This window comes from Tursiops truncatus, chromosome 1, assembly GCF_011762595.2.
Source record: "Tursiops truncatus isolate mTurTru1 chromosome 1, mTurTru1.mat.Y, whole genome shotgun sequence".
NCBI classification, from domain to species: domain Eukaryota; kingdom Metazoa; phylum Chordata; class Mammalia; order Artiodactyla; family Delphinidae; genus Tursiops; species Tursiops truncatus.
Window position 1 is genome coordinate 141,420,303 of NC_047034.1, and position 27,553 is coordinate 141,447,855.

The 27,553-nt window shown below is 45.7% G+C and overlaps 2 protein-coding genes across 12 annotated transcripts in view; one reads left to right on the plus strand and one right to left on the minus strand.

Annotated features, from left to right (window-relative positions):
- The window catches only part of TTC39A (tetratricopeptide repeat domain 39A), a 58,882-nt gene extending 35,745 nt beyond the window's left edge, over positions 1-23,137 (plus strand). For 6 of the 11 annotated variants that reach the window (XM_033866928.2, XM_033866940.2, XM_033866937.2 and 3 more), the window contains 10 exons: positions 518-626; positions 1,071-1,138; positions 1,220-1,279; positions 2,205-2,366; positions 7,135-7,226; positions 9,197-9,317; positions 11,460-11,571; positions 11,992-12,106; positions 13,033-13,149; positions 13,665-23,137. In XM_033866928.2, coding sequence (XP_033722819.1) covers positions 518-626; positions 1,071-1,138; positions 1,220-1,279; positions 2,205-2,366; positions 7,135-7,226; positions 9,197-9,317; positions 11,460-11,571; positions 11,992-12,106; positions 13,033-13,149; positions 13,665-13,788 — 1,080 coding nt within the window. In that variant the 3' untranslated portion in view covers positions 13,789-23,137. Of the gene's footprint in view, positions 1-517; positions 627-1,070; positions 1,139-1,219; positions 1,280-2,204; positions 2,367-7,134; positions 7,227-9,196; positions 9,318-11,459; positions 11,572-11,700; positions 12,107-13,032; positions 13,150-13,664 lie in introns of those variants that run through there. The other 5 variants (XR_012325066.1, XR_012325084.1, XR_012325081.1 and 2 more) reach the window with 5 other exon arrangements.
- Positions 23,138-23,374: 237 nt separating this feature from the next.
- Positions 23,375-27,553, minus strand: part of RNF11 (ring finger protein 11) — a 38,799-nt gene continuing 34,620 nt past the window's right edge. Inside the window, exons 2-3 of the mRNA XM_033866963.2 lie at positions 26,610-26,779; positions 23,375-25,300 (exon numbers count right to left, since the gene is read on the minus strand). Of these exons, the coding sequence (XP_033722854.1) occupies positions 25,129-25,300; positions 26,610-26,779 (342 nt within the window). The 3' untranslated portion in view covers positions 23,375-25,128. The remainder of the gene's footprint in view (positions 25,301-26,609; positions 26,780-27,553) is intronic.

Consider the following 27,553-nt stretch of genomic DNA (forward strand, 5'->3'; position numbering starts at 1 on the left):
ACCCGTATTATGTGGCACGATCAGAACATAATCATAACAATTAATACAAGAACTGAGCAATCTTACGAAAGCCCTGTCTGTGCCCTGAGCCTGTGGTTAGGATTATCTGCCTCCTTGTCATTCCTACTCCCCCACCAGACTTGGGGCTACTCAGGGCTTGGGTGCCCACTATGGGGACTGAGAATAAAAGGGGGGATGGGGAAGGGGCTATTGAGGAGGTAGGGGACACCCACGCCTTTGCCCTGGCTGTGGCAGCGGTGTCCCCTGCCCTCAGGAAGATGGCTGAGGCACTGAGAGGGGCAGCCCCTCGTTCGAGGTTGCACAGCCTGGGAGCAGCTGACCCGGCCTCCAGGGCTCCAGACTCGGAGTCCAGCACTCTCTGGTCTCTTCTGTGGCAGCGTTGCCCTCACACCTGTCCAGTGACCTCCCAGGCTCCTCCCCCCCTCCCTGGGTCCCATGGAGGACCCTGGGGAGCTCAGGCCTTGCTGGCCTCAGCCAGTCCCCGTCTTTCCTCCAGGACTACGGGCTGCTGCAGCTGGAGGAGGGGGCATCGGGGCACAGCTTCCGCGCCGTGCTCTGTGTCATGCTGCTGCTGTGCTACCACACCTTCCTCACCTTTGTGCTCGGTAGGCGTGCGCTCGGGGCGAGTGCTGGGGCCTCTGGGCTTTGGTGGGCTCTAAGGGCAGGGGGTGAGAGGGCAAGGGGCTGCAGACCCTGCTCGGGCCCCCAAGACTGGGGATGGGGCACTGAAACCAGAAACAGCAGAGCCGAGTCAACTGTCCTGGGGCCTGGCCTGCTGACCACTCGCTTCCTCACAGTGTGGCTGGGTTCCAGCCCCAGTTTTCTCATCTGTGAAATGGGGGTGGGTAATGCCCACCGCAGAGAGGGTGTGAGGATGCTGTAGGCTGTACTGTCTAATTCAATCCTCACATCACCCTGGAGATAGAAGAGTTATCATCCCCATTTCACAGAGGGGAAACGGAGACCCTGAGAAGCCCCTGGTAGGTTGCTGGGAGGCGGATCACCAGGGAGGATGGTGACGTGTCCTATTGTCCCCCCACCTCCTTCAGGCACTGGGAACGTCAACATCGCGGAGGCAGAGAAGCTCTTGAGACCCTACCTGAAGCGATACCCTAAGGTGAGCCCTACCTCCTGGCAGATACTCCCAGCCCACGTGTGCCTTGTGGACCCACACGGACCCACATGCGTGTTGTTGCAGGGCGCCATCTTCCTGTTCTTTGCGGGGCGGATTGAAGCCATTAAAGGCAATGTTGACGCGGTGAGTAATGGGGGTCGGAGCCGGTGCTGGAGGGCCCTCGGGTCTCCCAGGCCAGTAGGAAGACAGATACACACAGACGAACTCAGGGACAGGGCAGACTGGGAGGAGGGCCCCGAGAGAGGACTTACGGGAGAGCGGGGGCAGGAGAGGCACTTCCAACTGAGGCAGTCTGGGAAGACGAGGGAGGAGTTGGCATTTGTGGTGAGTAGGATTTGAACGGGAGATGGAAGGCTACCGCATCCTTGAGTAAGGCAGAGAGGTGGGAAGACCCGCTGTCCAGGGCAGGGTGACAGGCTGGAACCTGGTGCCAGGGGCTGAAGCGGGCACCTTGAGGGTCTGGCTAAGGAGTCTGGGCTCTGTAGGTGGGAGGGAGCCGTCGAAGGGGTGAGAGAGGGGCGGGTCACGGTCTGGGCAGAATCCCCAGCATTAAACCAAGGCCCAGGACGGACTCTGTGACCTGGAGTTCTGGCGTCTCCCGCTGGTCCTGGCTGTGGTTCCTCAGGCAGCAGGACAGATACCCCAGGTCCAGGTCACTTCATGGGGGCTTCTGGAACCTTTGGAATTTGCTCTGAGGCATAGACGTTATATCACTTTAAGATTAGCACTTTCCACTGCCTGTTATCCCTCTATTATAGCTCTGTCCCACCCTTTCATTTTGTGCTGCAAGACCAGAGTCCCCAGGAGGGGCAGTAACTGGGCCCAAGGTCGTGTAAGACTTAGGCGGTAGAACCAGGACTGGAGGCCACAACTCCTGTCTCCCTGATGCTGCCCCTCGCCCCCTCCCCGAGCCTGGCACAGGGCTGGGCCGCTGTGCACGGCAGGAGGCTAGGGCTACTGTGGAGCTGGACGGGGACAGAGGGTGCAGAGAGCGGGGCGGGGGCGGGCCAGGGGACACCCACCGAGGCTGACCAGCAGGTTCCCACAGGCCATCCGGCGGTTCGAGGAGTGCTGCGAGGCCCAGCAGCACTGGAAGCAGTTCCACCACATGTGCTACTGGGAGCTGATGTGGTGCTTCACCTACAAGGGCCAGTGGAAGATGGCCTACTTCTACGCAGACCTGCTCAGCAAGGAGAACTCCTGGTCCAAGGTGGGCTGACACCATGTGCTGGGGGCACGGGGGGGCCAGGCCAACCCACACTGGCCATGAGCCCCCAGAGCAAGGGCCAAACCCCTAACTGAACGCAGATGTCTCAGCTGGAATTTAACCAAAACCACAAATTCTACCAGGCCTCAGGGTTGGAAAAAACTAAAGACCATGAGGAACAGATGACCTTTAGAACCAGAGTGTGTCGAGATTTTTAGTCACAAGGGACAGAAGTGTGTTGTGACTCACATGGTCTATATGAGTGTCGCCCAACAGAACTTTCCATTACCGTGGAAATGCTCTATTTTTTTTTGTAATTAATTTATTAATTTATTTTTGGCTGTGTTGGGTCTTCGTTGCTGTGCGTGGTCTTTCTCTAGCTGCGGCGAACGGGGGCTGCTCTTCGTTGCGATGTGCGGGCTTCTCTTGTTGCGGAGCACAGGCTCTAGGTGCGCGGGCTTCAGTAGTTGTGGCATGTGGGCTCAGTAGTTGTGGCACGCAGGCTCAGTAGTTGTGGTGCACGGACTTAGTTGCTCCGCGGCATGTGGGATCTTCCCGGACCAGGGCTCGAACCCGTGTCCCCTGCATTGGCAGGCGGATTCTTAACCACTGCGCCGCCAGGGAAGTCCCGGAAATGCTCTATTTCTGCACTGTCCAATGTGGTAGCCCCTAGCCATACGTGCACACAGAGCACTCGAAATGTGCCTACTGCAATTGGGAAACTGGATGTCTTCAATTTTATTCCATTTTAACTAACTTAAATGTAAAAAGTCACATGGAGCTAGTGGACATAGTACCTGACTATGCAGGTATAAACATAAAAGGCTCATTGGTTCATATAACTGAAAATTCTAGGCACATCTGACTTCAGGTAGGGCTGAATTCAGGAATTCATATTATGTCGTCTGGGCTTGTTTTTTCCACCTGGGACTGTGCTCTCCTCTATGACATCTTTGTCGTACAGGCAGGTTCCCTCCATTAGCCAGCAGGGTGGCTATGGGCTGCCTGCCCCTAACTCACATCTTCCCTTTGGTTTCAACCAGAGTCCCTGGATAGAGCCTCATTGGTCTGGCATAGATCACAAGTCAATGCCTGGAAACAGGGGTGGGAGGACCCCTCATGGATTGGGAGTAGAAGATGGGTGGTCCCCCAGAAGAAAAATGAGGTGATGCCCCAGAATAAGTGTGGATGGGGGTGGGCATTAAAGAGATGCCATGTAGGCAAAACGAAACAAAACAGATGCTCAGCGCAGCATCTTATAGCTTATAACATCATGGTGAGTGATGAAATAAGTATCAGGCGTTATCATCATAGTAACCATAGCACAGACTTCCGAACCAAGGGTCTTAGAGTCAGTCATCTAGATCATCGCAGAGCATCTGGTAGTGTCAAATCCATAGCACTTGTGTCTCAATGACCTTAAATCCCTATTTCTCATCTCTCCCCCACCTCTGCATGAAAGTCCCTTTTTAGTCCCCCTACCTGGGGCCCAAGCTGAAAGGGAGCTCTCTGGGTGTGGGCAGGTGGGGCCCGCAGGAGGAGTGGGCTTTCACGGAGCTCTGTGTGCCCAGGCGTTATCTCCGTCAGGCCCAGGAGGGGCACTGAGGCTTAGAGAGGGTGTGTGACTTTGCTGGGCCACACAGCTGCTGTGAGGAGCAGAGGGAGGATGAGGCCTCCAGGTGTCAGGGAGTCTGGCTTCCTGACTCGGCTCAGTCTCCAGCTCTGTGACTTTGGGGAGGTCAGCCTCTCTTTCTCTGCAACACTTTCCTCAGAAGGATTTCCTGTGAAAGTAGGGGTTGTGGCACCCCGAGTTCTGGGGCTTCATTCATCCCTAATCTCCAGCACTTGGCCACCGGAGTCCACCAACTTCCAGCTCTAGGAAGTTGGCCTGTGGCCACTGCCATATGTGCCGATCCCTCTGCTCAGCATTCTTCCCTGCCTGTACTACGCCGAGTCGTCCCTTTGGGCCCGTCTCGTTTCCCGCAGTACTCGCAGCTTGGGTGACCAGAAACCAGATGGTGACAACTGTGTGCTCAGTGCTGTAACGGGGGAATCTGAGGGGAGCTCAGAGGCATCCCTGGGCAGCCCAGCCAAGGGGACAAGGAAGGCTTCTGGAAAAGGAGATGTCTGAACTGAACCTTGAAGGAGGAGGAATTAGGGTGGCAGAGGGGAGAAAGTGGAAGTTCTCTCCCCAAACCGAGAGAACTGCAGGGGCGTAGGGTTTGTGGGTGGGAGTGCAGAGGGACTGTGGAGGGACCGTCCCCCTCTAAGCCACTCGCTGTAAGCTTCTTGAGGACAAGGACTGTCTGATATCACAGAGCCGGTAGAATAATCCAGCAAAATAAATATGTGGACTCAATAGGCAAACAGATAACTCTGGGAGACAGGAGTCCCATCAGGGAAGGTGACTGCAGTTTTCCGTCAGTGTGGCCCCATAACATCCCCTGGTAACTTGGATGTCCATGGGTCTCACAACTCTAGGTCACTGCGTCCATCCTAATTCCTGTGGACTCAGTGAGGGTGCGCTGTCCAGGGGGAGTAGGAGAAGGCTCTTAGAGGAAGCCAGCAGACGAGCCTGGCAGAGAAAGGACAATGGCATCCCAGGCAGAGGGACAGCACAGGCAAAGGCCTGAGGTGAGTTCCAGGAGTGATGGGGAAGAGTGGCCAGAAGAGGAGGAGCCAGAAAAGCAGGTCACAAGGGCCCTGAGTGGCTGTTTGGGCTTCAGTCTGACAGTGGGGGAGCCCATGTTTGTGGCTTAGATTTGTGCTTTTAAGAAATCCCTCCTGCAGTCGCTGGGCACGCTCACACGCCAGGTCCTGTTCTAGGGCAGGACATACACAAATGAACCAAGCAAAGGTCCCCTCAAGGCTCATGTTCTAGTGGGAAGAGAGAGAGACAAGAAACACACAAATAGATGATGTACAGTGTAAGATAACGTCAGGTTCCAGCAAGTGCGATGAAGAAAAATCAGGTAAGGTACGGGTGCAGGGCGTGATGAACAGTGTGGTCAGGGGAGGTCTTTATGAGAAGACACCAGAATGAAGTGAAGGAGCAAGCCATGTGGACATCTCCGTGAAGAACAGTCCAGGCAGAGGGCGTTGGTAGATATTAGGGCAAGAGGGGGAGGAAGCTGAAGCCGTGAGTTGATGTGTTCTGGAAGCAGCCCAGAGGCCAGTGTGGCTAGAGTGATACGAGTGAGGGGGCAACAGTGGAGGGGAACTGGAGAGGAAACGGGGCGGACCGCACAGGGTCTCGCAGGCCATGACAGGGCATTTGGATGTTCTCCTAAGTGCGATGGGATACCGTGAGACGATGCCTAGGAGGGACTGATGTGATCTGCTTCTAAAAGGTCAGAGTGGCAGGTGGTGTGGAAAATGGCTTGCAGGGCCAGGAGGGGAGCAGATCAGTTAGGAAACCATGTGAACTAGGACAGCAGAAAGACATCCCTGGTGGCCCGGAGCAGGGAGATGCTGTGGAGGCTGGTTCAATAATTGAGGTGAGGGCTAGGGCAAGGCCAGTGGGATTTCGGAGCTATATGGGAGGTAAAATCATGAGGGCTTGGTGGCTCACTACCAGGGCCGGGGAGAGGGAGAAGGCACAGATGACACTGGGAGGTTACAGATGGGATGGGGAACAGATTTCACAGAGGGGAGCTTCTTCTCAGCACATCCCACAAAGACCAGCTTTTCCTCATGTTGTGAAGGGCAGACTGCGGTGCTGAGGGCAGACTGGAACTGGGAGTAGCCCTGGGCTTCAGCATGGGTGGGGCTCCCAGGTGGAGGTTGCTTCCCACCTTCTCTCTCCTAAGACTAGACTCCAGGATGTCCTGCTCCGTTTCCTCCTCCATCCGCTACACTTGTTTGCTGGGTAGCTGCCCCAGGTGGCAGGAGCTGTGGTTCAAGACTTGGCCACTGGAGGGCAGCACAGAGCCAGACTCCCCTGGCACTGGACTTCAGGCAAAGGGGAGCGGCTTTCGGGGATGGATCTTTGGCCGGGGGTGGGGGGGTGGTTGTGGCAGCTGTCAGTGGCAGCTGTGGATCCAGTGGGCAGACCCTTGAAGCCACACAAACCTGTGGTCACTCCCAGCTCTGCTCCTAGCAGCTCTGCTGTCCCAGGAAGTAGAGGTGGGGTACAGATTCCTTTCTGGCATTGTCTTTGGGATCAAGTGAGGTGATATATGTAGAGTGCCTGGCACACAGCAAGGCAGTTTCACCAAGGGGCCCTGAGCTGAGCCCTGACCCAGGGCCCTGTTTATTCTTCTGGCCTCACACCTCTTCTTGTATACATCCCATGCTTTATGCTAGTGATTTGTATCCTACGTACACACATCTCTCTGCCCTCCCTGGCTTTGATCAGGCTGTTCCCCTTGCCTGGAAGGTCCTTTTTCTGTCTCTGTGAATCTTCCCCTCGGCGTTCAAGGGCCCAGTCTGAAGTGGCTGCTTCCCTGCAGCCCGTGCTGCCCCGTCTTTGTGTCTCCATCCTATCCTCAGCACCACCCCGTGCATCCTCTAGTTGCTTGAGGCTGCCCTGCTACGTCAGAGTGGAGAGGGCAGCTGCTTAGACATGGCCCATCGTGGATTTAACTCCTAGCTCAACTCCTCAAGCTGCTTCGGCTTCCTCGCCCAGTTTCTCCCCCTGGGGCTTGGGGATAATATAATGTTAGCTACTATGCTGGGCCACAGTGAGGTTCCAGTAAGGTACTGGTGCCAGTTCAGGACTGCGATTGGAGGGCAGGCTGCTCACACCTGACTGTTGCTCTGCCTCACACAGGCCACCTACATCTACATGAAGGCTGCCTACCTCAGCATGTTTGGGAAGGAGGACTACAAGCCATTCGGGGATGACGAAGTGGAGCTGTTCAGGTGGGTCCGACCGTTGCAACCCGTCGTAGGCCCTGCCCACAGCCAGCCTGAGCTGAGGGAGGTGGTGGAGTTGTCGTCTCCCTGACACTCCCCCACAGTCACCCCACGTGCCTGTCCTTCCCTCCCATAGCTGGGGGCCTCCTGCTGCCGCTGGTGAGAGCCCTTTGAATCCATTCAGAGGTTTTCTTTCACAAAAGTGGTTTTGTCAACATTCTTTCCACTGAACCTCTTTCACCTGCAGAGTAGGACAGATGTGGACACTGAGGTCCAGAGAGGTTCCTTCTGCTGAGTTAACCTGATCCACTCAGAAAAGCAGAGTTGGAATCACATAAACAGGATAAAACCTAGCCTCTGCCATTTGTTAGCTATGTCACCTTGGACAATTTCAGGATCTGTAAAATGGGAATAACAACCTCTGCCTCTGCAGTGTCGTTCTGCGAATCAAAGAGGACAGATTTAAAGAGCCTGGGGTAGGGCCTGGAGCCAATAAATGGCGGCTGTTTTTATTCTTATCTGCACTACTGTGTTTGCCTTCTGCAAAGGGCCTAGAGCAGGGCTCAGCCATGGCAGGCTGAGGATGGAGCCTAGGGCTTTCCTCCAGTCATGGTGAGGGTTGGCCCCAACATGCAACATGCTAGGTAACCCTAGCTTCCTGGGCTGTCACAGTCACAGAGTGTTTATCATTTACTGAGTAACTCTGTGTCTCCATCTTATGTAACTCTTCTAGAAGATCTGTGAGGGTAGGAATCTGTGGGGGAGGAAGAGTAATTTTTTCTCCATCCTTCTAGGTTCTTGGCTGAGACCCTCATAATAAGATTAACAGGAGAAAAGCAAACAGAAGTTTACTAACTCCTGCATACGTGGGAGAGACTCAGGAAGACTGAGCTAACTCTCTGAAATGGCCCGAGCCATTACCTTAAGTGCCATCTCCAGCTAAAGGACAAAAGATCTGGGGGCATAGGGAGCCAGTTGCGGGAGGTTTTCAGGTAAAAGAGGGTATGTGGTGGTTACGCAGATTTAAGTCTCTGCCTTCTCCACTGATAAGTTTCTAGAGATTTAGTTATCCTCCTCTTCCTGGTACAGAGAGAGATAACCTTACAAATGGAGATTTCCCTTATAAATGTAAATGTCTCGTACAAAAAGGTAACTTCTACTAGGTTTTCAGAGCTTTTTGTGTGTCTGCTGTTTCTTAAAAAGAATCAGCCTAAAATAATCTTTATGCCTAAGAAGCATATTTGGGGGTAACAACTTCTCCCTTTCATATCATTGTCTCCATTTTAGGGATGAGAAAGCAGGCCCAGAAGAGGTTCCACAGTGAATAAGCAGGGGAGGTGTTTGGTGGGGGACCTCACAACTAGGTCCAGCTGTTTGCTGGGCCTGGACAGCTCAGGTTCTGAAGGTCACAGCCATACCCCCATGATTATGGCAGGGATGGAGGGTAAGGCGGAGCTGGGTGGGTGAGGCCCCAGATGTGGAGGCTTGCCCAGCTGCATACCACATTTTACCGTACCCTTGGGAACAGCTGAGGAGGCCACAACTCACGTGGCCAAAGTTAATGAAAGGTTTGTGCTGTGTGGTCTTGGGCAGGTCCTTCCCTTTATGAGTTTTAATCTCCTCCGTGAAAGTAGAGTCAGACTTCCACTGGGCCCTTAGGAAATGGGGGCTGGGAGTAGAGAGGGACGACTAAAAGGCAGAGCAGGCCTGGGGGGTTTGTGTACATTCTCACCTCTGCCTGCTGCTGCTGCTGCTGCTGCTGCTGCTGCTGCGGAGCCCCTTGCCTAGCCCTAGGAAGTGCTCGGGTCTTGGGGCAGGGCCTGTGAAATAAGGCCATAGCCACAGGCTATGAGTCCAACACTCTCATCATATACATGGGGAAACTGAGGCCCAGAGAGGGGCCAAGCAGAGGCTGGGGACTCTGTCCTTTCTAGCACTTTCTCGCCCTCTCCCCACCCTCCTCATCTCTTCCACAGAGCTGTGCCGGGCCTGAAACTCAAGATTGCTGGGAAATCTCTACCCACAGAGAAGTTTGCCATCCGGAAGTCCAGACGCTACCTCTCCTCCAAACCCATCTCATTGCCCATCCCTGCTCTGGTGGGTAGGAGGGCCTTGACTGGCTCTGAACTCCAGTTTGGGATTGTGGGGATGAGCTGAGAGCCAGGGATATAGCCACTGGCCCCGGGGGAAGTGGATGAGGGAAGAAGACCTCATGCCTCAGGGGCCTAGAGAGGATTTTACAATTCACCTGGTACTGGGTGGGGGACACAGATGAGCTGGAGCCTGCCTCAACCTCTGAGAAAGCACTGGTCTACTAGGGATGGGGGTGGAGAGACAGGTGAGTCGGCTGCAGGCACCTCAAGGCAGAAAGAGCAACCCCCCCAGACAGCCCACACCCCTGTTCCCAGGCAGAGGCATCCCTTGGCTGTTTGTGTTTCCACCGTTTCTGTCTTGTCACACGATTAGAATTGTTGTTTACACTGTCCCGCCCTCACTGGACCAAGATTTTCTGAGGCTGGGACCATGTTATATTACAGTCAACTCTGAAATAACAGCAATTGCTGGCATTGTTATTGGGCACTTGCTGTGTTCAAGGCTCCTTATACCCATTGCCTATGGCCTCATTTGATCCTCACAACAACCCTCTTAGTAGGTGCTGGTGGCATCTCCATTTTACAGAAGGGGATAATAAGGCCTAATAGATAAGGAGGAAGATAAAATATCTACTAAGTAGATAAGATGTAAGTAGAAAAATGAAATAACTTGTCCAAGTCCCATAGCTAGTGAGTTAGCCAGAATTTGAACCCAGGTAGTCTGGTTCCAGAGCCCATATTCTGAACCATGGTTTTGAAGCTAATTCCATGCATGATTTGAGCAGGCATCAGAGAAGTTTCTAGTTTGTTAAGAGTCCTTGTTATTCAAATAATAAGGCAGCCAGAAAGGTAGAAAGGGTGCTGCTTCAGAGACCTGGCTCTGCTATTCACTAATTGTGTGACCCTGTGTAGGGCCCCCTTTCCCTTAATGTAAATAATAATATATTCCTTGCCCATTTCATAGGGCAGTTATGAGAATCAGCTGATAAAACATGTTAAACATTTTAGAAATCAAAAAGTTCAATATTTATGTAGAATTTATTTAGAGCTTATACCCTGAATATCTTTAAATAAAATCTGAGCTATTTTACAGGTTAAAATATACAACAAAGCAATTATCAAATGGGGGCAGGGGAAGCAACTATACGAGAAATTTAGGGGAGAATTTCCAAAACTATAATCTGAAAAATGCTATTTGTGCATAAAATGATTTCTGTGATTAAATACATTTGGGAAAGACTGGCCTGAACAAAGTTTATATACCGTAGACCTTCTTGGAGCCTTTATATGCTAATCTGCATGGTAGGTCTCCAAGGAGAAGCTTGAAGATGCAGTTTGTCCCTAACTTATTTGGCCACAGAACAATCTTTTAATGGAACACTTGCTAACTTGAGACCATATAACAACTTGATAAAACCTTGTCTAAACTTAAAATCCCTCCCTGGAACATAACAAAAGCCATAACAAAAGTCTTTCTAGAACTTTATGTATACAAGTCACTTTCACATCCATTGCCTGGTTTGATAGTTTAGGAAATGCTAATCTAAGCTAACACAATTACTAGAATGAAAATTTGATTTAGTATTCTGAACTTCCTGGCAGTTAAGGCAAAAAAAGGCATCAGGTATGTTTCATAGATGGATACTCACGCTCAGTGCCTTGGCGAAATAGGAGAGAAGGTAACATGGTCTTAAGCTCCTGAAGTGCTTATGTAAATTATGGTTCCTCCAATATAGGAGGCCCTATTAGCTGGAGCAAGGAGGAGGACTCCCTGGAGAGTGTGGGGCATGACCTGGTCCTCAAAGAATGGGAAGAGTGTGGGCACAGAGAGATTGGGAGAGAGCAGAGTAGTGCCCCAGGAAGCCATGAGCAGAAAAGTAACTGAAAACTATCAGCAGCTGTGAGCAGAAGAGTGAGAATATGGGTCCCTCTTAAATTCTCACTGGGGTAAGGGGAGATCTCAATAGTAAGAGATAAGACTCCCCATAACTCCCTCAAGTCCACAGCTTTAAAGGCTGGGCTGAGACTTCTAGAGTTAGAAGGGCCTTTAGTGATACTCTGATCTGAGCTACCCATTTTACAGATGGGGAAACTTGAGGCCCCAATGGGGAGGAAAGCTGGGACTGACTTGCTCCCCTGCCCCCAGGAAATGATGTACATTTGGAATGGCTACGCTGTGATTGGGAAGCAGCCGGAACTCACAGACGGGATACTTGAGATTATCACCAAGACTGAAGAGTTGCTGGAAAAGGGCCCAGGTGACTACCCCCAGGCCCTTGAACCTGCCAGGCTGGGTCAGACCACAGGTCTTTACAGTTGAAGATTCCCTCTACCAAAAATGTCCTTCCTCACTTCTCTACCCTGGTAATTGTCCTTTGCCTTTCCAGACTGAGCTTCAGTGGCAGCTCCTCCAAGAAGCTGTCCCTTGTCCCCCAGGTAGGGTCAGGGCCTCTTCTGGGCTCCCACAACCCCCGGGCTTCCTTCAATCAGTCCTGGTATCACTGTATTGTCATCGTCTCAGTATCTGTCTTTCCTCCCCAGATGTGAGCTCCCTGAGGATGGGGACCATGTGTGAGCCGCCTCTGTCTCCCCAGGGCCCAGCACAGAGTAGGGGCTCCATGAGTAACTGCTGAAAAAATGAACAAACCTGTCGTCTTCCCTCACTCCCCTATTCTCAGAGAATGAGTACTCAGTGGATGATGAGTGCTTGGTGAAGCTGCTGAAAGGCCTGTGTCTGAAATATCTGGGCCGTGTCCAGGAGGCCGAGGAGAATTTCAGGAGCATCTCTGCCAAGTAAGTGCCTCTGTGGCCACTCCCACTCCAGATGGCCTGCTGCTGGGCCCGTGGCTCCAGGGCAGCATTTTCTGGGCTTCTCTTTCCTCATGCACACATGCACAGTGCCTGACTCTGGACTACCCCTACTCGCTCCACATGTACTAGTGTCTATCCTGTGCCAGGACCCTTGCTGGGCACAGATCATTCCCACGTTGTCCTCTAGGGCCACCAGATTGCCCAACTACAGGAGGCCATCCGTAATGAGTTTCATGTGAATGGTGCCCCCTGGAGTTTGTAATTTATCAACTCTGCCCTTGGGGAGTGCAGATGTTAGAGAGACAGACAGCTACAGGCAACTCAATCTGGTATGGTGAGGGCTGTGCTAGAGGAAAGCAGAGGACAGCAGGTGCCAGGAGGAGGGACCTAAACCTAATAATGCTAGATACCAGGAAAGGCTTTCCAGGGATGCCACTTAAATTGGGAAGTTTACCAGGCAGAGAAAGCAAGGAAGGAGGAGTTTTAAGTGGAGTAGGGAGACCATGTGCAAATGCCTGGACACAGGAAAGACACCTGAGGTTGGGTGACAGTGGTCAGGTCCTTCCCTGCCTGGGTGAGGTTGTAGAGGGAAAGGGTTGCAGATGAAATAAAGGGGGGGTTGGGGACTGAGGTGGGGGTGGGCTAACTAAGGACATGACATGAGCCATAGGTTGTCAGGGACTTGGGGCCCCAGGTGCAGAGGATCGGAAGGCTTTGCTGTGGAATCTTAAGCCTTTCTAGGGCTAGGTAGTGGGAACCCTCCTAAACTGGAATTCAGATCAGAAAACCCCACAAGACCATGAGTTGGATCCTGCCATTGGGGAGAGGCTCAGGAGGAGTCTGAAGGACGTGCCTGAAGGATGTCTCAAGAGCAGAGCCTGTAAGCCATGTTTTCCTCTGTCCTGCAGTGAAAAGAGGATTAAATATGACCACTACTTGATCCCAAATGCCCTGCTGGAGCTGGCCCTGCTGTTTATGGAGCAAGGCAGAAATGAAGAGGCTGTCAAACTCTTGGAAACTGCCAAGTAAGGCATGATTGCCCTTGGTCTGTCCTTTGTTCCCCATGGAGTGCAGGGTATGGGCAGAAGAGGCCAGGCAGCAGTGAGGGAGGAGGGTGCAGGCAGAGGCAGTATAGGCAGCCCAGAGGCTGGGCCCATGTCCCTGGGGAACCCAGCTCTCACCTGGCATAGGGGAGGTCTCTTCCTCAATTTACCAATGAGGAATTGATATCCCAGCATCAGGGACTGAGGGTCACACCACAAGCCAGCTGCAGGGCTGGTGTGAAGGTGCAGGTCTCCTGCCTTCCAGCCCTTGGATCTACCTCTTGAAACCACTCCTTCAAGCTCAGGGACCAACAGTGGCACCAGAGGGCATGGTAACAGGTAATCTCTATTAGTCAGGGCCCAACTCTTTCTTTAGACAGAGGTAGGGATCTAAGCCTCTAAAAATACTGCTTGGCTAGTGGGCTCCCACAGTTCAGACTAAAGGAAAAGCACTTCCTGGAGCAGCCTCATGTGTCTGATTCTCTGGCTTCTTCCAGGCAAAATTATAAGAATTATTCCATGGAATCAAGGACACATTTTCGAATCCAGGCAGCCACACTCCAAGCCAAGTCTTCCCTAGAGAATGGCAACAGATCCATGGTTTCATCAATGCCCTTGTAGTTTTGTGCAGCATTCCCAGGCTGGAAGACAGAGTCAGCTGGACAGAGCTCCTGGAAACATTTCAAAAAGATCCCCTCCCCCTGCCCTGCCGTTGGGGTCCACCAGTGCTCCACTGCGATGACACGACATAGGTATCTGTGCAGAAGCGAAGCTGGCATTTTCACCAGTGTGGCCAAGGGCCTTTGCCAAGGACAGAGTTGCTGGAGCCCTCTGCCTGCCCTATCACATATACGGGTACTTGTTTTTCACTGTGATGTTTAAGAGAATGTATAAACAGTTTACATTTTCCTTAGAAATACATTGATGGGATCAAAGCTTTGGAAAAAACTACCAACCAACCACCTGTAAATCACTGTTTTAACCCCTACTGATGTGGAGGCAAATCTATGATGCCAAGGGCCAAAGTGCTTTTCAGACTTGAGCGAGGTCTCAGCTTCCAGGGCTGGAAGGACCCAAAGGAGGATCTGCACTGCAGGCTTTGAGGTTTCTGGGGGTTGGACATAGAGGTTTCACACACTCCCACTACCTTCCTTCTTACACTCCCTTTGTAACAACTTTCCAATTTAAAAAAAATCAAACACATCTTTTTAGTGAGATAATTTTGAGTCCATCTGTAGAAAAAAAAAAAAATCAATCTTCGCCACTAAGGAATAGCGATACCGAGGCCTGAAGGAAGGGGGAGCCCTGTGGCCCTTTCTGTGCCAAAGCCAAGAAGTTTGGCAGGTAAAGTTTCTCAGACACCAGTCTGCTATATGCCAAATTGAAACCACTGGGAATGATTTATGAAACATAAAAATCTTCTGTATTTCCCTTCGAGGTACACTTATTTACCGACAGCGTTTTTCTTAGAAACAGAATGGTTATTCTTGGCCTGTTTGTGTGTTTCAGATTTTTCAGTTAAGAGAAAAGATATATTTAAGTAATAAAACTTATACACTTTAAGAGATCATGCAACATCTATTTCAGTAAAATATGTTGTTGCTTGAATTCTTAGGCTGGGCAGAAAGTTTGAATCAGAAGTCATATGGCTCAGGCATGTTTTATTTAGCCAACATGATGTTTTAAAATTTTTAGAATAAGTTACTAACATTTTAAAATGGGGAGATTTCACAAATAAATCTGGTTTCTGGCATCTTATTTTAATAATCTGGCAATATTGGGCCTCATTCCCACAAGGCAACAATCAGTTGGAGCTGAGTAGAGGCTCTTTTCAACACTTACAATCTTTCTGGCGCCTAAAAGCATCTGAATCTGCACCCAGTGGGACTGTTAAAGTGAGGACTCAAGTTCAGTGACCAACAAACACCAAGTTTTACCATTCACACTCTAACAGCAGCATACTTCAACTTAACCATTTTCCTGGTAAAAATATTCATCTGTGAAAAGGTGACTCCTCAAACACTGAATGCAGTTTCTGTAAAGAAGAACCACAAGACAACTTTTCCAGTCTTCCAGCCTGCTGTATTTAGCAAACACTTCTGAGCATTTGCCAGAAGCTAGGTGGTTTAATCTATTAATATACAACCAAGCTTCCTGCGGCTGATGCTGAATGAAGTTATGGGTTTTAGGTAAAGCATATTCTCATTAGGAAAGCAAAGCCGAAAACCCTCATCCAAGGTCCTCTTTTGCACTTAACTGTACTGTCACAGCAGAAATGCTATGAAAGGAAGACTCCTTATTTATTTTGTTAGAACTAGACAAAAGAGTGCTTTCCACAGAGGGCAAGTCCTTTGCAAGCTCTCTCTCCTCCACAGCCTGAATGCTGGGAGCCCAGCCTACTTCCAGGTTGTTGGACAGGGCAGGTGAAAGGGGTGAACTAGAGCCAGGCTGCTGAATGAAGGTGGCCTGTTGCCTCACATATTAGAATGCTACCTATTACAGTATAAAAGCAGCGCCGGTCACAGGATACCAAACATATAATTCGCAAAACTGCCGTTTGCAAAACACTTTGATCTCAATGTTCATCTTAGGTGCTTTTTTTTTTTTTTTTTTTTTTAGGTGCTTTTATTTTTAAATTTTTATGCCAGGATGGTTTCCTAGTTGTTGCTATTTCCTGCTGGGCTTCATTAATTAGCCTCTGTCACCTTTACCTCTGGCTGCAGTCTGGCTATGAGTTCTGTCTCCTTTATTCCTACCTGCAGCTTGAGTTAGTCCATCAAAAACATGTATGTGAGGGAGTTCCCTGGTGGTCCAGTGGTTAGGACTCAGTGCTTTTACTGCCGTGGCGCAGGTTCAGTCCCTGGTGGGGGAACTAAGATCCCGCAAGCCGAGTGGCGTGGCCAAAAACAAACAAAAAATGTATGTGAAGGTGAAAATGCTGGGTGTCTGACACCACCATATCCTTGTGCAGAGGCCTCTGAAGGTGAAAATTCTGTCATGGGCTTCTCATTGCGTCTTGAGCCGTTTCTGGTCACTGCTTCTCTAACACTGCAGACCTTTCCAGCACATCTGCCCTGGAGAGGCACCTGATCAGGTGAGGAGAGTCTTGGCCTAGAAATAAGGAGACCTGAATTCTAGTCCTTGTTTTGCTACTGCCTTTCAGAGTGACCTTGGGAAAGTCATGGACCCTCTAAAAATTAGTAATTTGGACTAGATTAAGGCTCTTTGCTGCTGTCAACAGTTCTGATTCAGTCTGTTTCTGGGCTTTCATCTCCAAAAAGAGGCAACAGATATATACCTTCCTACCTTTTGTCAAAGCCTTGTGCCACCAGGCTGCTTACCAGAAGTGATGATAGCCTTCCTCCCAGGACACCCAGAGAGCAAATAATCCTCATTTGGGGAAAGTCTGAATCCTGTGCCACACAGAGGAACTCAGTTGTTAGGAAGCAGCAACTGTGTAACATGCTCTGAATAGGCTCTTGGCAACAGAAAGGCTACCTCTGCCTCTCACTGGTCCCAGGCCTTGGACTGGCAGGGTAGCTTCCAGCACTGTGCTGGTCCCTATCAGCTCTCCCATATGTTGGCAGGATTCCCTATTCCTTATCTCTCAAGTCTGAATGGGAGTGTTTCCAAGACAGCTGTCGTCATTCACAGCAAAAAAAGCCACGACCTGACAGCAAAGCCAGGACCCTAAAAGGCCAACGCCAACCAAACACTAGGCTGAGGTCCAGGTGGGAGATTCCCAGCAACTGAAGGGCGCATCAGGAGGATTTTAAAAAGCCCCAGCCTGCTGAGTGCTGCAATCATTCGATGAGGGAATAAAATCCAAAGACACTTTTCTCTGGAGTTACTCCCAAGTTTATCTCTTCTAAGATGATAGGGAGTGGACAACAGTCTTCTTCTCTGCTTCAAATTTAAAGCCCAACAGTGTGCCTTTTTAACAGTTTTCTTATGTCCTTAGCACCATCACACTAATCCAGTAATAAGTGAGAGGTGTCTGGATTCTGAAAACCAAGCAGCAAATGGGAACTTCTCACCCTCGCCCTCAGATGCAGCTTTCCAAGGTTGGAAACTGCCTTTCTTCTTGGATTAGCACAGCTCTGTGGAAATCCGGTACAAAGTTCATCACTGTCCAACAGGGTAAGTCAGTCCACAAACAAGGAGCCTCATTTAGGGATCTGAAAAATCCATTTCGAAGTAAGCAATCTATGAGTTGCTTCTACTGTCTAGTCAGCTCTCAAGTGACAAAATATAATAGAGCCCTTACTTTGGTAAGACATGCAATTACAGAAGGTCACTATGGACTTCTAAAAGCTGACGTTCAAGTTTAATCAGACACATCACAGCTAACACCTCACAGATGACTGGATAGGGTGGTTTTGTTTTTCTTCATGTCCTGAACAAACACTTCATAACACCAGATACCATATGCCCTCGGTCGAATAATACTAGCTAATATTAAGTGCTATTTACCAGTTGTGATTCTAAGTACTTTACATCTGAAGTGGAGCTATTATTGCCATTTTACAGATGAGAAAACTGAGACATAGGTTAAATAACTTGCCTTAAGACCACACAGCTATTATGCATCAGAAATATTTGAAGTCAGGCAGCTGAACTCTAAGGCTCATGCTTTCCTGAACTGCTGGTCAAGCTTTCAAATTATCAGCTTAAAGTCGGATCTGACTTACATTGACTCTTGGGCCACTGTTAAGTATGGAAAAGGTACTGGCTGGTAACTCAAACACTAGAAATCCCTGGCGTGGAGCACATGGAGCATATGCCTGTGTGGCACGGTTCCCCTGTGGCACTTGGCATCATGAGGTAGGGACAGGGTCTATCTTGGACAAAGGCAATCCTTAAGCAACCATATTGCTCATAAAATCATCAGGATGTTGAAGGAAAAGGCACGATCTAATCCCCAGCTGGATAGGTAGAGTTCCAGTCAGCTACTCCAGAGATGGGTAGTGAACAGATGCAGAGGCTCAGGCCTGGACTGAGGCTTGAGTCCAAACCATATGCTAGAAGAGGTTTGGTGTAAGGCAATAAGAGGTAGGAACACTGACAAACTAGGAAGCATACGATGCTGAAGGCACTCTTAGAATTTTAAGTTTAAGCACCTAAGAGTGCTGGCTGGCCAAACATATCACACCTGTGGGTCAAAGTGGTCCATGGGCCAGAAATCTGTCACCCTTGGGTGACTTTCAGACAACTATCTATGGAAAAGAGGTGGTGAGCAAATTCATAAGAGAAAAGCCTGATCTACTAAAAATAGCAACTTTAAATTATATTAATTACATGGGATAATAGTGGATAAAAGTACAGACTGAATTCAAATTATTCTGCTTTGAGAATCAGTTTACTCTTCTATAAAATGGGGCCAACAACTGCTTCACAGGACTGCTGAGAATAAAAAGAAATCAACTAAGCAAATAGCCTCGCACAGTCCTTAGTATATTAAGAAGGTAAATGTATTGGCCCACACATACTGTGGGAAGGCAGTGGTGAGTTTGGCCTAGGGGATGACTGAATCACTGGCTCTAGTGCATCCATCAGGCCTTCTCTATCTCTTGGCTTTGCTCTTGTGTTAGATTTATTCTCTTGGACTGACTTCTCTGTGTGGCAGTTCAGACCTTACGTCCTTACAGCTCTGTGACAAGAAAAGGGCTCCTTTTCCTACCTCCAGTATGAAAAATCCCCAGATAAGGACTCTGATTAGTCTGACTTGGCTTGAATGTCCATCCCTTAGGCCAGTGGTTCCCCAGATCAGCATTAGATATCAGGGAATTTGTTGGAAATGCAAATTATCAGCCCCCCCTCCCCCTGATGCAGGGGTGAGGCCGAACCACCTGAACAAGTCCTCCAAGTGGATCTGATGCACACTGAAGCCTGAGAACCACTGCCTTGGAAAGGGAGTGAGGTACTACAATGGGTCTATCTTGGATTACATGCTCGGTTGGGAGTTATTACTAAAAAAGATGGGGTACTGAGCAGACAAAAACATGTATCCAATATGTCCTTTCTTTCAAAAGTTGACATACAGGAACTATGACCTGCCAACATTCTCAGGTGAAGGGGAGGATGAGGGCAGTACTGGTTAGAGACAAGGCTTATTAGAAAGCTGCCCATTCAGGAAGAGCTTTGCCTTTGTCCTTCTCCTTGCAACCCTCAGCGATCTTTATAAGGCCCCAATTCTCCATGGGAACCTCCTTGATGGTGGCTCCCACTCCATCAGAAATGCTCAGATTCCTTAGGGCTTCTCTTCCTCCCTGCTTTCTCCTTCCCTTCACTTAATAAATATCTGTTGAGCACCTAAATGTCCTGCTCTCATGAAAGTAAACAAATTAGAGCCATGGAGTAAATAAACAGGGGCTGTTGGTCCAGAGGGTAAGAAACCAGCCATCAAACAATCTGGGGAAGTGAACTACAGGATGGAACTATAAAAGATCTGAGACAGGAAAGAGCTTGCCATTTTAGAAAGCACACAAAAAAGTCTAGAAAGTAGAGTACTATGAAAGGAGAGAGGCAGAAAGTCTGCTGTCTCCATTAAGAAGCTTGGATTTTATTCTCCACACAATGGGAAGCAATTAAAAGTTCTACGCAGATGAAAGACATCATCCAGTTTACTCAAAACTATTTTAACTGTGTGAAGAATGTACTATACAGGGTTAAACATGGAAGCTGGGAGGCCAGTGCCATGCCAAAGGCCAACAGCACCAATTGCTTCTGCTTCATGAGAATTGCCATTAAAATACCTCCTCTTCCCTGCACCAGCTACCACACTTACGGGGAAAAAAAACTTTCAATATGCTGCTAAGTGATAATCAGGCTCTAAGAGTCAATGTGAGTTGGCATTTCTTGTTCTTTACTCTTCATGAGAAATCAGCAACCCAGTTTATCAAAAATCCAAACCCAGAAACATGATCTCTTACTTCAAAGGTATCTTCAATGCCATTAACGCAAAGTTTCAGAAATAAATAATCCTGAGAACAAGGCTTGCAAAAATGACCAACCTGACAACGCCATTAGCGCCCATCTCACTACTGAAAAGAAGAATGGTTATTATTCCTCATATCAAAATAACATCATGGACAGTGATTGTCAAGGGCCATGAGGACAAATGGTTTGTGAAAAACAACTTCCCTTCACTGCATACCCTAAAATTGTAGCCATTAACTTACCTGTCTGCTTGAGTTCAGCTACCGTCATGGAAAGAAGATCATTATTCTGCACTAGCTCAAAGCCGAAGACAGGCTGTGATCCTGGAATTGGCAGAATGTAGCTTATCCCCATACCTCTGGTATGGATAGTGCTGGAAGCCAATCTGATAGCACAGTCCAGGCTTCCCAATTCACACAACACCTAAGACTTGCTTTTGGATCCTGAATGACTAGATTAACTATTATATGGCCCCCCAGAGAAAAGCTGGGCCCATCACTTGCTTAGCCAACCACATCTTCTCATAAGCATTCATCACTATGACCAGACTCTTGGAGTAAACCCTCAGTTACCTTTTTCAACTTCATTTTCTCCGCATGAAGAAATCTAGTCGATAAGCACTGCTGTTACACACTGATAAGAATGTATTCAAAGTAAACAGGCACTGCTCATCCTTTGATCACAATCAGTTTTAAATGCCTAAAATCTGTACCTTACTGATAATGCTGCTTCATTCATACGCAGAGAAAACCAAACTTGCTGTGGAAAGCATCCAAAGATGACTACATCTTCCAGTGGACAGTTAGTTTTCTCAAAAAACAAAAATGTAAAAGAAAGTTAGTATCTCTTAAAGTTTCCATAAAAAATGTATGAAATGGTAGATGGTTTCAGTCTATCAGTAACATTAATTAGATGGATCCAGTTATTATCCTGGGCTAATGACCATTGCTTAGCGTGATAAGGCAAACAAGAACAATGTGAACAATTAAGATGTGCAGATAAATCCAAACTCCTTTTGTAAAATTTTACTGAAGCCTCTAACAAAAATTTTATGGATCAGGAAATGGGCTGTAAAGGGATTCATCTGGATTTTCATCCATGCTAAAGAGGAAGGAAACAGCCAAAGGATAAATGGAAAAGCAAAGTCTGGATACTTGTATCAGGACAATCAATAGCTGAATAAATAATCACCCAGCACTGCTGTTTTTAGAACCAGAGGCTCTCAGAAAAAGGATTACAAAGTATATTTAAATTAATATTCCCCAGATACATATGCCTCATCCATTTACTAACTTCTATATGTCATTTTAATATAAACGTTAATGTGTTACAATGTAACTCTTAGGAGCTTAAAAAAAAAGATGTTATTTTTCTCTAGTTAAAAACAGTACTTTATGTGAAGAGAGAACTAACAAATAGTCCAGCTAACTTTCTCTAAATATATAAAATGAACTTACTACATCTTTCAAACCACTCAGAAAAAGTAGTTTTAAGGTGTTTTATATAATGTAATCAAGCATTTACAGTTACTCCTCCCATTAAACCCTTATGTTTCACTTGAATTACTACAAACTAAAGTCCTCTCTAAATCTGAATTATGAGCATTAAACCACTCACTGCCTGGCCATAAGCAAACACCTATTCTGACAATACAGAACTGAGAAAAAATTCTTTCAGAGACCACTTCTTGGTAGCTCTTAGGTAAATCACCTAACAGTGGGTCAATCAGTAATGACATTAAATGCAAAGATGGAAATTTTCATAGTTGGACATTTTTACTCCACACTTTTTAATTTAATAATGGCAAAATACTTAGAAAGTGGGACCAAGGGGGAAGAAATTATAAGGAATTCAGCTATGTTCTCAAAAGGAATAATATAATGCAGTCAGAATAAGACTGCATAGGACGCTGATGGCTCTCATTCCCATGCCTCACATGATGGGGACATCTGAACCAGGCCTGTGTCTTAGGGAAGTCTAGTTGAGTGTAAGACTAGAACAGGGGAGCTAGATAGGGTAGAGAAGGAGGGGTTACAAACTATCTTCACTAACTTTTTCCATACCCAGTAAAAGAATAGATGATCTTTAAATTCAGGTAGGTAAATTTAGTATTACTTCAGGAGATACTAACCAAAATCCACCTTTTCTCATGTCCACCAATTTCAAAATTAAAGGCTTAAAAAATTAGCTGATTAGCTCTGATGCGTTTAACATGCAAGTGTCATCAGCTGACTCTGAGAAACTGATTGCTAGCCAATGCCTTTGTAAGCAAACATGGCCACCAATTGCCTACATTTCCGAACTATGCCAAAGAAACTTACCTTCTTTCCTGTTTGCCATTTTCAGTCTCAGGACCATAGGCAGTTCTGCTTTGGACTCCTTTATTGTTATTCCTTTTTTAAAATGCATGCTTCCTTAAGAAGGAGCTTTGTTCACAGAAAATTTGTTACCTCAATGCTCACTATATTCTGTTTTATATTACACAAACAACCGAAAGTAGTTGGAGAGTCTTCTAATACCTGAGATGTCTTATAAAGAACACTCATAGCATTTAAAAGGTTTGTGTGAACCAAACTACAAGTATCTGAATGTATTTCAAATTGTTCGGTTTACATTTAAAACAGTAAGATTCTTTTATTTTTTCCTGGTCAGGCTTTCCAGACATCTCAAATCCTACAGCCAAGCCTGAACATATCTTGCCCAAATCCAAATATGTTGTACCTATTATTTGGCTTAAGAAAATTTAGAAGCTATCAAGCTTCTAAATTTATGATTAGATGGTATTAAATGCCAAGCCATAAAAAATACTTCCCCAAAAGTATATATACCTAGAAATTTTTAAGTAATTAAATTTATACATGTGTGTTTTAAAGAAAGGATTAGAATATTCTTATGTAATCAATTCTAACTTTAGCCCTTTACAACTGTATTATAACTTTATTTAACTTGGTAAAAGCCAAAACTGATGGTTCTTAACATGGTATGTGGAGATCAAAATTAAAGAATACAAAATACCTTAAAAAAAAAAAAAGCATTCAGCTCAATCCTGGTTCCTTCAATATTACTGCCAAACTTCTGTGAAAGAAGCCTTGTAATAAAGACTAACAGCAACATAGAAGATGATTAAAAAAAAAAGTTCATTTACCAATTTTAACAATCTAGAAAAAAAGAAAGTGACTATAATACTTGATGACAGACATCATGTTTAAGTAGAAAACACAAAGATAAAAAAAGTAATACCGCTGAAAATATTGCACAACTTCAGGTGTTTCCTCCAAATTTGCTTTATGTAATTGGATATAAATTAATGAACAAAAACTTAAGCAAGATACATGTAACAATTTAACAGAACTTGATAATCTAATTTCTTTCAATTTTTCTCGAACTCATCATGGGGCTCATAAGAAAATTAACCAACATGGATACTGCTACAGTTCAATGTCAAATCTTTAAGTGCTTATGACATACTAAATTCTTCTATAATGCAATTATGAAGAACCCTTCAAGAGACTTGTGTTTTGTATGTAGAAAAGTGTTAAAGTCAAATATTCAACTCAATATAAAATAAAAAGAAACATTTCTGATTTGTTGGGTTGAGATTGCTTCTCCTTTTGCTAATGATTTTTTAGCTGTAATATCACTGAGTTGTACAAATATGTCACCTTCGAGTACATAAAGAAAAATAAACACATGCTAAATGGATAAAACATTACAACTACATCTTTACTAGACCATCTCTACCTCTAACACTTCAGAAGCTTAGAGATTCAGTGTTCTTATATTAACTGCAAGAAAAAGATAAAAGAGAAATTCCTTCTTTTTTGAGATCACAACTATGAAGTCATGTGGTTATACAAATTCTGCATTTGTGTGCAAAACATGAAACACATTTATCTTAATTCTCCCTGCTTAGAATTGTCAGTCAACTAGCAGGACTGTCCTTCCAACAGAAACAGAGATGTGTTTTTATATAACTTCAGTAACCTCAGCACTACAATAAGAAGAGATGCAGTATCCTTTTGCTATGTTCAAGACAACAGGGAAGGAGGTCACAGGAAAGAATAAATCAAAATTGTTGCAACTGAGAAACTTTTCTCAGTTTAACCATGGTGCCACTTTCATTTTTACATAAGCATGGTGGCATAATTCAAGCTCAATAAATCAGAATTCTTAATATTTAAAATTTACCTTGACTTTTAATTATCACCATATTAACAACCAAAATAATTAAGTGAAACACATAAGAAAGGGTAATATTAAACCCCACCTTACTAGAGTTGGTTTCTTGACACATTAACTCATTTTTTTATAGAAAAGGGATAGTGCATCTCAGTTTGCTTACAAGCTAGGAGATCACTTTGAATTCTGCATTTCCTAACTGCAAACAGATATAGCACTTATAACAGGTTATAAATAAACTGGTTTTCAAGCATAGAGCCAGCCCCAACGATAATAATACACTATTTAAAAAGACCTAAGGCAATGAATTCCATTTCCAATGGAAAAAAAGAACTGTGCAAACAAGCTTAAAACTACTTTTTTTGTGCCAGTGTTATAAAATGTAGCTTTTAATAAAACCTTGACCCAAATGCCAGCAACTTGAGAAAAGAATTTGGGTGGGGGGGAAGAAGAAAGTTATTTCATTTAGGAAAAACAACCACTATCTTTTTCCTAATCTTCAACAGACACAATTTAAACATATACAGCTGCTGTATAACACTTTACACAATTCCTATGTACTGGAGCAATAACAAGATCTAAATACAATTATATTTTTGAACACTGGGTCAAGGCTTTACATAAAAATACCTTCCTACTTTTCCCCCTAAGTTTCTAAAATATCACATACTTTTTTCCCCCAACATCTGCAGCCATTCAGGAATTCCTGCAGCCATGCAGGAATTTTTAGGAAACTTTTGTGCATGATCTTAATTCCTAATCCCTGGCTCTTTGGGCTCAGTGACAAAAGATCAAAACCACCAAAAATGATGGTTCACTTGAAGTCAGATGAGAGACCCTGGCTCAATTAGTCTCGTAGGATGAAAGCAGTGCTGCATCAACTGGCTCCATGCAGGAGGGGCACGTGAAGGATCTCATCAACCAGTCATCTATACAGTCCAGGTGATAGATGTGCATGCACGGCAGAAATCGAATTGGGTCCCCATAAACAAAGTCCATCATACAGATCACACACCTGTTGAGGGTGAGGGAGAGAAATAAGAAAGCATTTTTAGAGAAGTGATCCATCTAGAATACTCTTTAAAATCCCCATTACAAAGACAGTGTTAATACGAACAGATGAAAATGGGTTGCCTGTCATCCTACCACCTAAGCATCCAGATTGAATTTTTTCTTAATAAGTGTTATACAGCCACAATCTCTTATTTCAATCACCTGGGAATTTGAAGAGTTTGAGAGCAATCAACAGGGCAAAGAGAAAGGTATCACATAGGGCTCAAGTCCACTGCTAGAATTTTACTTGTAAAACAGCTATTACAGAAGAAACCTTAAGAAGAATGTGAAGCTTTAGTACGTAGGAAACCATGTTAATTTTATTTGAACTGCTTTTTTAGTGTAAGCCCATATAGTTTTCACTTTAATAAGTGTATGTAAATACAGACCACTAATTTCAGCCTACTTACTGGGCTGCTACAGGCTAAAGTTCTCTTCAACAACCCCAGTTTCAAGCTCACTGCACTCTTCTACAGGTTCAAGAAGCAGCCCAATTCGGCAGTCAATATTCTAGATAGGTTATAATCTTAAGTACTAGGCCTAAATGGTGCTACAGCTCAAACAGCCAAACACAACATAGTAAATTACTTTATGTCTGTGTTGGTAACGACCATTCTCAACCTAAAAGGAGAATGGCTGTCCTCATTAGGGATTCTCAGACAGTAATGAGCTCTGAGGACAAAACCTCCCTTATATTTAACTCATCAGGCTTAGTACAATTATTCTACAAGTTAAGAAATGGATAAGATTTTCCTCATATCACTAAAACCCTTAGCAAACCATTTTAATGGCTACATAACCTACCAAAGTATTCCTCTACTGTTATTTTTCACTAAATAAAACTATGGTGACTATCTTTATGCATAAAACTCTAGGGATTGAGTGAGGCACATATTTTAGGATAAATCTCTAGAATTAACTGTTTCAAAGGATTTCGATCTAAAGGTCCTTGACATCCTGCCAAATGACTTTCCCAACTGATTAGGCCACCAGCAATGCTGGTACTAGTTCACAGTTATTACACAGGTAAATCATTTTTAACTGACATTAACTGTCATCCAAATGGACAGAGGCAACATATAAAATGGTCAGAATTCACACCATCATTTATTTCTTAGCTATTTTTATATGAAAATTCTTCTTAATTGCTACATCTAAACATTTCCTTGTAAGAAATGATTAAACATCTGACTTCCAAAATGCAGGAGAGTATTTTTAAAAATCAGATCTCTGAAGATAGATCTTTGAAATATGTATAAATTAAAACTTACTCCCGGATCTTTTTTTCTGATCCATCTCTTCCAGGGTCATAAACTCCTTTAGGCAGATGCTGTATAAGGCCTATTCTTTGAGCTATCCTAATTTGTTCCTCTTCAGTCAGCTGAGTTGCTAGGCGAGTCTGGCTAGGTGTTGGATGATAGACCGGAACTGGAACTTGTTCCTAAATTTTTTTTAATGGAGAAAAGAATTATTTTTTAAAAATTTGTTTTCTGGGGTAGTGTTTTCCTTTTGTTTCTTCCTTTTTTGGCTGGGGGAGGGGGCCTTGGGGAGAAGGAGACTGGACAAGTATGCAGTAGCATGAGATTCTCTTTTACCCTGCCTTAACTTTAGCATATCTGACCTATGTTTAAAGGATACTGAAACACAGCTTTACAGAAAAACTGGAATGGAATGTTACTTCAAGTATTTCTACAGGAAAACCATATAACACAGACATATTCATTCCTGATACACAAAAAGATAAATCAATGTAACCAATTAATTAACCAAATGGATGGTATTCAATATTCTGTAGGCCACAATGGAGTTCTGTGGCCTCAGTATATCATTATTTACATTAGAATTGGCCACTGTAGATTCCTCTTATTTGCAAACTTATTCTTTCTTTCCATACAGACAACAATCTTAAAATTAATTTATTATTTATTTGGAAAGACTGGACATTATTGCAATAAACTTCTGTAAAATTTCTTTTAGGCTTTTGGATACATATTTAGATATGATAATCCAGTGAGCCAAATAAGGCCACCTTCCTTCCAAATGGAATACATATCCAAGGACTCAACCAACCATGGATCATGCAGTACTGCAGTATGTATTTGTTGAAAAAAAAAATCTGTATATAAGTGGACCCGTGCAGTCCAAACCTGTGTTGTTCAAGGGTCAACTGTATTGCTTTTATTTCCTACTCACATTTATGAGATAATTTTATTCA